The sequence below is a fragment of the Ursus maritimus genome, unplaced genomic scaffold (genome assembly GCF_017311325.1).
Source record: "Ursus maritimus isolate PB19 unplaced genomic scaffold, ASM1731132v1 scaffold_3, whole genome shotgun sequence".
Lineage (NCBI taxonomy): Eukaryota > Metazoa > Chordata > Mammalia > Carnivora > Ursidae > Ursus > Ursus maritimus.
This window is the reverse complement of record NW_024425563.1, coordinates 11,636,158-11,649,904: the sequence shown is the minus strand read 5'-3', so window position 1 is coordinate 11,649,904 and position 13,747 is coordinate 11,636,158. Positions and strand designations below refer to the sequence as shown.

The 13,747-nt window shown below is 44.1% G+C and overlaps 1 protein-coding gene across 1 annotated transcript; it reads left to right on the top strand.

Moving 5' to 3' along the window:
- Positions 1 to 2,384: 2,384 nt before the first annotated feature.
- GSTK1 (glutathione S-transferase kappa 1) lies at positions 2,385 to 6,880 on the top strand. Its single transcript, XM_008697303.2, has 8 exons — positions 2,385 to 2,567; positions 3,128 to 3,209; positions 3,409 to 3,537; positions 3,843 to 3,943; positions 4,115 to 4,150; positions 5,768 to 5,884; positions 6,264 to 6,357; positions 6,627 to 6,880. Exons 1-8 carry the CDS (start codon positions 2,496 to 2,498, stop codon positions 6,674 to 6,676), a joined length of 681 nt encoding a protein of 226 aa, XP_008695525.1. The 5' UTR covers positions 2,385 to 2,495; the 3' UTR covers positions 6,677 to 6,880.
- The last annotated feature ends 6,867 nt before the right edge of the window (positions 6,881 to 13,747 follow it).

The following is a 13,747-nucleotide window of genomic DNA, read 5'->3' as shown; positions in this document are numbered from 1 at the left end:
GATAATCACATCACATTTAGTCCCTTTATTAGTTACTTTTTCTACTGTAAATAATTGGCTTACACCACTATTTCTTGTTCCAACAACTCTACCCTGTACCTAGACACTCCTCTCAGCATGTGTAAAGAAGTGTAAATATTTTTTGTTGTTCCCATTCAGTATAATCCACAGAACCCAATATAATAATAATAATAATAATAATAATCATAGTGTATGGAAGCAGGATATAGAGACTCAGATCGATGTTTTACCATTCTCTGATTCTTAAAATAAATATCCATCCATCCATATGATATAAAAGAATGACTGAATATATACATAAATATATAAATGGAACAATTCCCCTTTCAGAATTTCAATTAATAAATGTAGAAGAAACAAGGGAAATAGAAAATCACCATTAAAACACCACAGTAATAATTGCTGCAGGCAAAATCTACCAAGGAATGATAAAATTGGCAGGTGAAAGTTTAAGGAGGAATAAAACATTTCATAGCTTCAAAGTATCTCCCCCAAAATATGGGTGGTTTTAACATACAGCCACAAATTCTTTGATATCCTTCCCTCCAGGAGATGGATGGGTTTAATCCACTCAACCAGTACCTCCACCTCCAGACTAGTCTGCACTTAATGACTCCCATCCAAAGAACAGAGTGCGGAAAGGGGGAAAACAGTGATTTTTACAGCAGAGAAACCTGACAGTTTTCTCCACCTTACCCAAGTGGTCAAGGTTAACATCTTAGGTACTAAGTCATGTTGGTATCAGGAACCCCCTGACACAATTCAAGGAGAAGGGCACTTCACCTCTGTGGTATACTTCCAAAAAATCTGAATCCCAGCCTAGACATGAAAAAACATCAAACCCAAATTGAGAGACGTTCTACAGAATACAGTGACCAATACTTTTCAAAAGTGTCAAAGTCAAGAAACACAAAAAAAAGTCAAGAAACTTTCATAGAAAGGAGGAGGCTAAAAAGAAAGGACAACTAAATGCTAGGTGGTAGACTAGAATGTATCCTGAAACAGAAAAAGGACAATCGTGGAAAAACTGGTCAAATCTGAATGAAGCCCATCATCTAGTTAATAGTAATGTACCAATGTTAATTTCTTAGTTTTGATCATTATACCATGGTTATGTAAGGTGCCCACATTAGGGAAAGCTGGATGAGGGGTATATAGAAACTCTCTGTACTATCTTTACAACTCGTCTTTTTTATTTATTTATTTATTTATTTATTTATTTATTTATTTATTTGATAGAGATAGAGACAGCCAGCGAGAGAGGGAACACCAGCAGGGGGAGTGGGAGAGGAAGAAGCAGGCTCCCAGCAGAGGAGCCTGATGTGGGGCTCGATCCCATTACACCAGGATCATGCCCTGAGCCGAAGGCAGACGCTTAACCGCTGTGCCACCCAGGCACCCCTACAACTCTTCTGTAAATCTAAAATCATTCCTAAATATTAAGGTTTTTAAAAATAAGTGATAATTTACTTTTAAAATAAAATATTATGGAGCTAAATTTGCTCTTGGATACTTTTAAATTAACATTACTGGAGAAATGTGTAATTTTTCAGTTTCAGTTATTGCAAAGCAATTAGTTCAATTTGCAAGTGGGTGAAAATAGCATCCTCGTTTCACTTCTTATGTTCTACTCTATGTAAATGTTTACAGTCTTTGTCTTCTGATGCCTTAAGGTAGTTTTTCTAATGAATACAAATGAGAAGTGCAATCTTTGTTATGTGTTTTCCAATTCATAAAATTAGTAACATTAAGAATAATTTTAATAAAATTATATAGAATTTTAAAAATTATTTCCTTGCAGTAAATGTAATCCCAATGTAAGACAATATAACATATTCACAAATAGAAATAGGACACACCATTTCCCATTATCCCTCTGATTATCGTGGCAGGGAGGCCTCCTTCTCTCCTGCACTCACTCTCAGAGTATGTGCTGTCAAATATGTCCCAAGGTAAGCTCTGAGAAGCACAAAAAAATGTATAATTTGGGCACTTCTTACTCTGCCCCGGTCTCAGAAAGTTCCTGCAACTGCCAAGTCACGCCAATAACTAACATGTATCAGTTACACATTCCATTCTCACGAGGCTATACGAGATAGGAGTTATCATCACGTATGTCCATTTTTAAGAGAGATGACGAAGAAACTGGGGTTCAGGGGGGGTCGGGCGTCCTGCCAAAGGGGCACAGCTAAGTGAGAGGGACCGCATGCATCTCAAACATCCGCTTGGGCCTCAGACTCCAGCCCAATAACAGGGCGGAGACAAGGAAGTGCGCGGTCGAGGGCGGAGGGTGCGGGGGTAGCCAGGCCCTCCCCTGGGAGCCCCTCCCAACCGCCCTTTGGCCAGACTTGGCCCCGGGCTTCTTTCCTCGCGCGGCTGCGCTGCAGAGAGCGCGGGGGCGGTCCTCCGGGGCAGGCCGGGAATCCAGGCGGGGTCGCCGCGTCCCGGGGTTAGGAAACGCGAGCTGCTGCAGAATGGGAGCTGTGCCGCGTACCCTGGAGCTCTTCTACGATGTGCTGTCCCCCTATTCCTGGTTAGGCTTCGAGGTAACTCCGGGAGCCCCCCTGGCCGGGGCTTGGAGGGCAAGGGAAGGGGGCGAGCGGGGCGCGGGGGTCGTGGTCTCGTGAAATTCTTGGCGCTGCCCGTCGCGGTTTAGGAAGCCAGGGGTGAAAGTCACTAAACGGTATACGGTCGCTGGCTTCTAGGTCGAGCCTTTATATCCTAAGGCAGGGGTTTCCCATGACAGTTTGGAATAAGAGGGGTAACTCCAAAGAATCAAGGAGAAATCCATGGCACAGCACCTCTTAGCCCTCCGATGTTAGTTTTTGGGGGGCGTAGTGCAGAACAGGATGGAGGCCGTCCACTGAGCAAAGTTCCTGGGATCGATTTCTTGGGACGGAGCAAAGTTCAGGGGATCGATTTCTGGGAGTGGAGAGTTTTGCCATTTAAAACCAAATAGTTTAGGGTGTGCGAATAACCCCTACTCTTTGTGCACTTAGAGCCTCTGGCTAATCAGTTGCCAGAGAACACCCCTCCCTCTCTCTGAGCGATTTTCACTCTGTCCATCTTACACACTGGCTCCCCATCTCCACCTCTGCTCCTGCAGGTCCTGTGCCGGTATAAGAACATCTGGAACATCAACCTGCAGTTGCGCCCCACTCTCATTGCCGGGATCATGAAAGACAGTGGTGTGAAGGCAGCAGCGTTTGGGACAGGGATTTGAGGGAAGGCGGCTTTCCAAAGTCCAGGGGGCTGCCCTCAACTGGGTCTTTACATTGGCACCAGCAGCTAGTAATTTGCACTGTGCTGAAAACCCGGGTAGAGGTCCCCCCAAGCCTGGGATCCTTCGGTAGTCTCTCACCAGTGTGCCCAAATTTCCACTTGCAGGAAACAAGCCACCAGCTCTGCTTCCCCGCAAAGCCCAATACCTGAGAAATGATATTAGGCTCCTGGGACAGCATGTCCAGGTTCCCATGCAGTTCCCCAAGGATTTCTTCTCTGTGATCCTTGAAAAAGGTAAAGAGTGAGATACAGATGGGGTATCAAGTGAAAGGCAGCAAAGTTGTAAATTGTAGTGCCAGGAAGTAGGGGCTGGCAACTACGTGAAATGAAACAAAGCTTGGGAAAACACAGGTCAGCGTTGAGTGAGCAAAAGTTTCTGGGGACCTAAGGGGAAGAAGAGCAGGACAAACCAACTATGAGAAATTTGGGTGGGAGGCTGAGGGCAGCTGAGCTCGGGGGATGTCAGAAGCAGGAAAGAGCCAGTCCTCCATGGGGAACAAGCTAGAAGAACCCTGCCTCTGAGGACCTCTGCCCCACAGGAAGTTTATCAGCCATGAGATTCCTCACCGCTGTGAACATGGAGCACCCAGAGATGCTGGAGAAAGTGTCCAGGGAACTGTGGATGCGTGTCTGGTCACGGGTGAGGGAAGAGCTCTGGGAACCTACTTGGGAGACCATGGATGACGTGCTGAGCCTCCCCTAGAACCTGGTTTCCTGAGTCCTGGTCCTGCCTTCCCCTGTTGTTCACTGGCCTACTGTCCCCCCATCTTACCCCTTACCACCCCCTTCCTGCCGAATATTCTCTTCTCAGGATGAAGACATCTCGGAGCCCCAGAGCATCCTGGCCGTGAGTGTCCTGGCTCTGTCCCCACTCCTCTCATAGGGAAGCTGAGAACAGCTGACGTTTAGGGGCAAAGAGGACACTGTTTTCATATCGGGTGGAAGAGGTCATAGTTATTTGGGGAGAAAGGGTATCTGTGTTTGAGGAGCCGAATTACTGAAAGGTTGGAACTCAGAGGATGTCCTCTATGTCACGGTTGAAAGGGGAAGTGCAAAATTCTGCATGGGTAGATTTTATTTCATGAAAGAGATCAGTGGGAGAGAGATGCTACATGTTGGCACCCCCAGATGGGGAGGGATGAAGTATTGGCCCCAAACACTCCGACACCAGACCTCACCAATATATCTAGAGTGGAAAGCAGGAGACTTTACAGACAGGCTTTAAAAAGAGAAAAAGAGATAACGGACTCAAGCCAGAATCCCACAGAAGCCTGAGTGGAAACACATGGAAATAGTTCAAAACATTGAAATGTGTGCCAGCCATAGATGGGGGTATAAAAAGTAAGTTTTTCTTTGGGATTAAATCAGGAAACTCAAAATGATATTTTCCCTTCCGTTTACAAAAGATAGTTGAGGCATTTTGAAGTTTAATACGTGAAATGGCAAATCACGAAGAATGGCCAATATGTTACTCCAGTGTTTTTATTCCTGCAAAGTATGTGCGCGAGCTTGTCCTACTACTTACTAAGTAACAGTCCTTTTCCATACCTTTGTAAACTCTTTGAAAGTATCATTCTTAGTTTCTACACAGCATTCCATTCAGTGGGCCTCCTTTTGTTTACTTAACTGTTCCCCTGTTGAACATTTGGTCTGGGACACAATTCTCTCATGTAGCCAAGTCAAAGACCCTGCCACATCAGAATGCACCTCATGACTTCCTGTTTCCCCCTCCACGTTGAGAAGGTCGGGTTGCAGTGGTTCTCAACCTTGGCTGTATATTTTAGTCACCTGGAGCACCTGGGCACTGCCTACCAAAAGTTCTGATGTAATTGTTCTAGGGGATGACCTATGAGTGGGATTTTTTAAAAGTTCCCTCGGGAGATTCTAGTATGCAGCCAAAATTGAGAACCAGTAATCCCAAATGATATCAACAAACCCCAAATTGAAACTTTTATTCTTGTTAAGCCCTGCTGGTGGCTATATCCCTGTGCCCTGCTCAAAAGTCCTCAGGAAATGCCATGAGAATTATAGCCCAGACCTTGATTCAAAAGAGCACAAGATATTCGGGAATTCTGAGAGAAGTTAAAAGGCAAGAGCCCAGACTTAATGTCAGGGGACTTGGATTCTAGTGTTGGCTCTGCCACTAACAAGTTCTTCAATGCCAACCAAGTCACGTACTGCCTCTAAACAGCAGTCCCCTCGCTGGTTAATAAAGAGGTAGGAAAGCTGGTTTCTAAGATGCCCTGTGGCTTTAAATTTCTGCACCTTGTTCTTTCCACCAATCACAAGATTTTAAAGGGGGGGGGGAGAAAAACAGCCCCTCTTAGCAAAGATAGACCTCTATTTGTGGGTGGGTGAAGGCCTTACCAGGAAAATGGGAGCAGAAAATAAAGACCAGAGTTTCTCCTGAGATCCCTACCCCACTAATGCAGACACAGTTGTGTTCCCTACCACATTCCCTCAGGCTGCAGAGAAGGCTGGCATGTCTACAGAACAAGCCCAGGGACTTCTGGAAGAGATCTCAACACCAAAGGTGAAGAACAAGCTCAAGGAGACCACCGAGGCAGCCTGCAAATATGGGGTGAGCAACTCTTGATGGCAGTCCCCAACCCCAGTGCTGAAGACTGAGGCTGAGCATCTGCTGGGTCCCCATGCTCCTGTTCTAAAAGTTGCTCCCAACATGAGTCCTCCCAACTGTCCCAGACAACCTTCATCCTCTCCCTTCCTGTCCCACAGTCCAAAGAAAGGAAGGGAGTGAGCTAGATGGTGAGAGGAAAGACAGAGCACCTGAGAATTAGAAACAGAAAACTCCTTAGAGCTCTGGAGCCTCTTAGCAGATTCCTCTTAGGCTGCTTTGCTTATATGACCTCAGACAAGTATTGACTCTTAGTCCTCCATCCCAGCCATTATGAACACCTGCTCTATCACCTTATTCCCTGCACTGTAACTGCTTTCTCCAGGCTTTTGGGCTGCCGGTCACTGTGGCCCATCTGGATGGCCAAACCCACATGCTGTTTGGCTCTGATCGGATGGAGTTGCTGGCACACCTGCTGGGTAAGTTACAGGTTCATGGTGAGCTGCCCTTGACCCTGGTCCCACCCCCATTTATCAGCTGACCAGAAGGACAGATCCAGAGCAAAAAAAAAAAAAAAAAATTCTATGCATTTCCAACAATGAAACCTCATACACAGAGGTCCTCAGGGTTGAATGGGGGGAAGTCACCTTCACTCCAATAGAAGAGAAGGAAGCCAAGCAGAGCTCTTCCTGGAAATCCCCTGGGGGCTTGTGGGGCCAGCCTCTGATGTGTGATTTTCTCCATCTAGGAGAGAAGTGGATGGGCCCTGTGCCTCCAGCCATAAATGCCAAACTTTAAGGATGGCTAGGGGGAGCAAAACTATTGGGATGAAAAAGCAGACCTTCTGCTTCCCCTACTTCCACTCTGACACTAGGATTCTGATTTCTTTGATAGAGGTTCCTCTATGGCCCTGCGGGCCATGGCACTGTGGAAGGGGCCGCGTGGTGCCCCAAACTCTGCTTTCTCTCAGAATAAACCTAATGCCATCAGGCATAACATTTCTGGGTCTGTGTCCTCTGTGGTCTTTGTGTGTTCTTCCTGCAGTCACGTCCTGTCCATTCTAGGTGTTTGCGAACAGCTCTTTCCATACTGCGAGCCCCACTGCCCCCCTCAGGTCAGCTTATGTGGAAGGAGAGGAAACAGTCCCTCTTCAGAGATGGAAAACTAAGCCAGATGGATTTTGCAACTAACCAGTTTGGCAGTTACTGTCTTCTGACCAGCCACAGTGCCTGAGACGGGGCTGGGATCAGAGAGAGCCAGAACTTGGCTGAGCTTCTGCCCAGATATTTGAACCAGTTCCAGCTACACTGCGAGCAGAACCTGGGCAAGGTGGCAGCCACAGGGCGACAGGCTGGAGTTGCCATGGCCTGGGAAGTTGCTCACCCTCAAAGCAGATCCTGAGAAAACCCTGGGGCCTCTCTTCCTAGCCTCATATAACCCCTGTTTCTTCCCACACAAACCTACAGCTTTCCCACTCCCTCAACTATTTATCCAAAGGCCCTGCTCTGTATGTACCAGCTGTGCAGTGATCAGAATACCTTGTGTTTCAGTAGTCTTTGGGCTTCTTTGAGAATGCTCTTTATTCAGAAGCTGAAACCACACTTGGACATTTGTTGGGAAACAGGTATGTGTCCTACGATGGCTCAGTGGCTCCAGAGGCATTAAGAAGGGACTCCTTGGGGCGCCTGGGTGGCACAGCGGTTAAGCGTCTGCCTTCGGCTCAGGGCGTGATCCCGGCGTTATAGGATCGAGCCCCACATCAGGCTCCTCCGCTATGAGCCTGCTTCTTCCTCTCCCACTCCCCCTGCTTGTGTTCCCTCTCTCGCTGGCTGTCTCTATCTCTGTCAAATAAATAAATAAAATCTTTTAAAAAAAAAAAAAAAAGAAGGGATTCCTTGCCCCCACCCTCTGGCTCTTTCTCATCTCAGAGCTCATTTTTCCCTCTTATCCCCCGTCACTTGCTGATTTCCTCTTCTCCCCTCTTCCATTATTCCAGCATACTCCAGGATTTCAAGTCATCCTTACTAGGCTTATCTGCTAACTAACACCAGAAGTACATCCAAATACGTGCTCCCTCTTTCAAGCATTTCATGACATGTACAGCTAATATAAATTTAAAATATGGGAAAATGTCCAATAGTAAGAAACATAAGAGGAAATTAAAATGTTACTTCTCATATATTCAAGTTATATATTCAAGCATATAGAAGTTCTCATATATGCTGAGAGCATGGTGGTGGAGACAAAGTTTTATGAATAAACATGCTTGTCCCAATATTTGTGATATCAAGTAACTGAAATATCTAACAATAGGAGGATGTTTGAATAAGTTATGGTACATCCAGGATGTAATGTTTCATAGCCATCAAAAAGTATAGGTGTTTTTTTAAAGATTTATTTATTTGAGAGAGAGCGAGCAAGCACACAAGTGGGAGGGGCAGAGGGAGAGGCAAAGAAAGAATCCCAAGCAGACTCCTCATGGAGTAGGGAGCCCAACATGTGGCTTGATCTCATGACCCTGAGGCCATGACCCAAGCCGAAAATCAAGGGTCAGACACTCAACCAACTGCGCCACCCAGGCACCCCCCAAAATTCTATTTGTAAGGCATTTCAACATTGGAAATTCTTAGAATATAATATTAGTTGGAAAAAAGATGAAACTATATAGTAAGGTCTCAGTTATGTCTTGATGTATAAAAACACATTACAGAGGACAATAATATATTAATCCTGGAATAAAATATGCCAAAATGTTTCCATTTCACTTGTATGCTTTTTGAAATGATCATTTATTCTGACAAAAAATAGATAATATTTAAATAATAAAATAAAAATTTGTGGATTCACATTTGGGCACAATTGTGCATTCTTTCCATTGTTTTTGAAACGTTATTGGTTACTTAACTTAATCCTAAATCTTATCCCAGACTAATGTGACATAATCTTTTATTGTAGATGCATATTTCCCAGCTTTGCCCAGTCTTCCTTCAAAGAGTCTAGCATCGTGTTTTCTTAATCAGATAGCAAATTTAATCTTTGGAGGAATGAGACAATTTCTAGACTAAACCTTACAAACATGACGTAGATTATAATGTCTGAACTTCTGCCAAGTAGAATCCAGTAGTCAGGGTTCTCCAAAGAAACAAACAGTAGCATATTTATAGGTATATATAAAAAGAGATCCGTTATCAGGGATTGACTCACATGGTTATGGAGGCCGAGAAGTCCCAAAATCTGCCATCTGCAAGCTGGAGGCCTGGGAAAGTGGGCTGGTGGTGTAGTTCCAATCCAGAACCCAAAGGCCTGAGAACCAGGAGCACCTGTGTCTGAGGGCAATAGAACATGGATGTCTCAGTTCAAGCACAGAAAGCAAGTTTGCCCTTCCTTTGCTTTTTTGTTCCGTTCAGGCCCTCAATAGATTGGATGATCCCCCTCCCCCCCCCCCACATACACACATACGTGAGGGCCTTGTTCTCTACTCAGTCCACGGATTCAAATGCTAATCTCTTCTGGAAACACCCTCACAGACACACCCAGAAATGTTTTGTCAGCTCTCTGGATGTCCCTTAGCTCAGTCAAGTTGACACATGAACTTAACTATGATAGTGAGAAAGGGGGAAGCCCCCAAATGCAGCTATATTTTTAAAATGAACACACTTTTTTCCTAACCCAAAGAGTTTCATACTTATTGTTAGTTTCTTCCTTTCCTCCCCTTCCAGTCAACAGTTGTAGCACCTTATAAAATTTGTAGTTATGTCAATACTCAGAATTCAACACTGAACCACTTTCTTGCATTGCAATTCAAATTCGAAACTAACCAAGTAACATGCTTCTAAAACAAACTCCTTAGGTAAAATTTCTAGAATTATATTTTTTTACAGGCCCAAAACAAGCATTAATTAACAACAAAGTATCACACGCATGTAGTAAAACAAAAGGGAAAAAACCAGCAAGGTATCAAGTGAAAAGTGAAGAGTCTCCCCTTTGTCATTCCCATTCCTACTCTGGTTTATTTGTGGTGCAACCAGAAATGTCCATATGTTTTAGCACACGAATGTCAGACATGATTCAGAGGGAGTCAGTCTGCCCTTCATCCAGTTTCCCCAATGACAACGTCTTGCGCAGCTACAGCACAATGACACAACCAGGAAACTGACAGTGATGCACTCCATCAAACCCTTTTCAGATTCCACCACTTTTTCATGCACTCATTTGTGTGTCTGGTTTCGGTTCTGTATAATTTTACTGTGTGTGTGACTACCATCACAGTCAAGATACAAAATATTTCTAGCATAAAGGGGTCCTCATGTTCCCGTTTCATTAGCTAGGCCACCTTCTGCCCTCCCCACTTCCCTAAGCCCTGGCAATGACTATCTGTTCTTCATATAGTTTTCTCATTTCAAAAGTGCTATATTAATGGCATCAGACTGGCTTATTTTCACTCAGCAGATTCCCCTGAGATCCATGCAAGGCGTTGTGTGTCTCAGTGGTCTGTCCTTTTGATTGCTGAGTAGTATTCCATGGTATGGATATGCCAGAGTTTGTTTAACCTGTTCAAGGACATTTAGGTGGTTTCCAGTTTGGTGCTATTACAAATAAACCTGCTGTGAATATTCTTGTACAGGTTTTTGTGTGCACACAAATTTTCATTTTGGGGGGTAAATGTCAGGAGTACAACTGTTGGGTCATATAGTAAATGTATGGTTAGTTGTATAAGGAACTGCTGCATTTTTCCTGAGTGGCCAGACCATCCTAACCTTCCCACCAGATATGCATGAGTGATCCAGTTTCTCTGCATCCTTACCAGCATTTGGTGTTATTACTCTTTTTAAACTTTAGCCATTCTGATAGGTGTATAAGTGCTATCTCATAGTGATTTTAATTTGCATTTTCTAAGGACTAATGAACATCTTTTTGTGTGCTTCTTTGCCATCTGTACAGCCTCTTCAGTGAAATATCTGTTCCCACCTTTTACCCATTTTCCAACTGGATTGTTTTTGAAATGTCCATACTGTCCTTAACAGTTTGTTTATAAGTAGGCTCCACACCCAGCCTGGAGCCCAATGCAGGACTCAAACTCACGACCCTGAGATCAAGACTTGAGCTGAGGGGCGCCTGGGTGGCACATCGGTTAAGGCATCTGCCTTCGGCTCAGGGCGTGATCCTGGCGTTATGGGATCAAGCCCCACATCAGGCTCCTCCGCTAGGAGCCTGCTTCTTCCTCTCCCACTCCCCCTGCTTGTGTTCCCTCTCTCGCTGGCTGTCTCTATCTCTGTTGAATAAATAAATAAAATCTTTAAAAAAAAAAAAAAAAGACTTGAGCTGAGACCAGGAGTCGGATGCTTAACCAAATGAACCACCCAGGTGCCCCTTAAGTTTTTTTTTTTTTTTTTTTTTAAGTAGGCTCCACAACCAATGCGGGGCCCAAACTCAACAACCCTGAGATCAAGAATCACATGCCCAGCTGACTGAGTTAGCATATTTTAAAAGAATGTACAAACTGTAAGAACACAATTTGAAACAACTGGGGGAAAATAACATGGACTGGATATTAGATGATACTAAGGAATTAACATTAATTTTATTAAGTGTAATAATGGCAAGGTAGCTGGGCACGATTAAGTTCTCATCAGTTGGAACTGCATTCTGAAACACTCAGAAGTGACAAGCTGCCTTTAAAGTGGAAGGAGTAGATGACACGTAATTGTTGAAGCTGACTGATGGGTATACGGAGAGTTCCTTATACTATCCTCTCCCCTTTTATGTGTGTTGGGATATATCCATAATGAAAATGTTTTTAAAATGTACTGACTGACTGGCTCAGTACAGCATACAACCCTTGATCTCAGGGTCATGAGTTTGAGCCCAACATTGGGTGTAGAGTTTACTTTAAAAGAAAAGAGAGAGAGAAAAGAAAATGTACTGAGATTTCAATTCTGTGATGTTACACATCTCACCATGTCCCCACACTACTGTGCACACAACGTCAGCCTCAGCCTCCTGGACTGGCGACCTGTGCACTCACATGGGGCCTCATGACTGGTGTGGTGCTCTGCCTGGTCCTGAAATTCTTAATTTCAATTAAGGGGCCCTGCATTTTCGTTTTGCAGCAGACCTCACAAATTATGTACCGTAGCCGCTCCTATAAGCACATTAATATGTGCTGAGTAAATGTTTATCAAATAAATGGGCCAAAAAAGAGCAGAACCTGAGTGAGAGAAGGGGAAAAGAGATGGGCATGGCAAAGGAGAAAGAGAGAACTAGGTCAAAGAGGAGATGCAGGAAGTCTCAAAATAGAAAGGCTGCATGGGGATTGCAGCAAGGGGTGCTGCCGGGGAGGTGCACAGAGAAAGCAGGAGTCCAGCTGGAAGATGAACCTGGGGTGCACTATTCATCATTCTCCTCAGAGGAATCACAGTCCTTCATTTGACTATGATTCCCAGGTATAAGCAAAAGTGAAAGCAGAAAGAAGTAGCCACTTGGACNAAAGAGGGGAGTGTTGGCTAGGAGGCCAACTGGACCACTGTTCCTCACTCATCCCATGACCTTAATCCCAGAGAGTTCCTTCCGTGTCTTCATAGGGGACTGCGGAAAACTGAAACCCTTGGCTTGGATCAGACCAGCTCCCTCTTTGGGCAAGCCCATGTTCAAGGGTATGGCTAGCTCTAGCTGATGCCAGACCAAAAAAGACTGGAAAAGGTGGGGAGGCAGTTGAGAGAGGATCAAGGGATCAAAAGATCATGAATCATTAGATCAGCAAATATTCACTAATTACCAATCAATAAGTATGTATTATCTACACCATGCATAATGATGAGATGGATGTAAAAGGAGTGTAAACAAACCCCATTCCGACCCATGATGCATTCTGATCCCCACCCTTGTCAGCACTGAGTCTGCTGGGAAGCCCAGCAGCACTTTGTTCCGTGTCACTTTGTACCCTTACAGTTAGTCATATACACACCTTTCCTTTTAGGAGCAGTCAGCTCTTTAAGAGTGAGATTCCTGTCAGATCTACTGAATATACCTTGGAGTGTCCTGTATAGCAAGTGAACAGTAAAAATTTATTGAATCCAAGTCTCATAACTCGCTGTTGATCAGGGTGTGGGCAAACAGATACTCCTGCAATGTGAGCAGAGAGTGAATTTTTCTAACTCTTGAGAGCAAACAGCAATATCTATCAAAAACTTCACTTTCAGGAATTTTTCTGATTTATACATATGAATAAAAACGTGTATACAAGTGTAGGAATTGCAAAATCCTGGAAACAAACTAAAAGGTTATCAGTGGTTATCATTAAAGAAATTAATTGTTGTTCCATAAAATAGAAACCATTTTCAAGAGTATAATAGATGGAAAGTAACCAAAACAATAGTCGCCTGTGGGGTTGACAGGGAAGGGGCATGAGGGAACTTTCTGGATGATAGTAATGCTTCGTATCTTGATTGGAGTTTGAGTTACACAAGTTTAAGTCTTTATCAAAACTTATGGAGTGGTCCACTAATAATCTGTGCATTTCACTGTGACAAATTTTATTTCAAAAGAGAAAAAGTTAATTGATATTTAACTCTAGTTACTTTCATGCGTGCAGAAAGATGAAATAGCTTACAGAAGGTCACACAGCAAGTAAGCAGTAGGAATGAGTTTTGAAACCGGGTCTGTGCATCTCTAAAAATATGTGCTTAACCATAACCACAAATACCTCTCTGTTTTCTCTTATTTAGGGACATACTCATGTGGACTCCTTTGCCGCTATCTGCAGACATCTCATAAACACATGTTTTTTTGTGTGTGTGTGTGTTTTTTTTTTTGTCCCTGGGCAACAACCACACTCAACTTCTCAAATTCGAGAATCACTTTTTGTGGCGT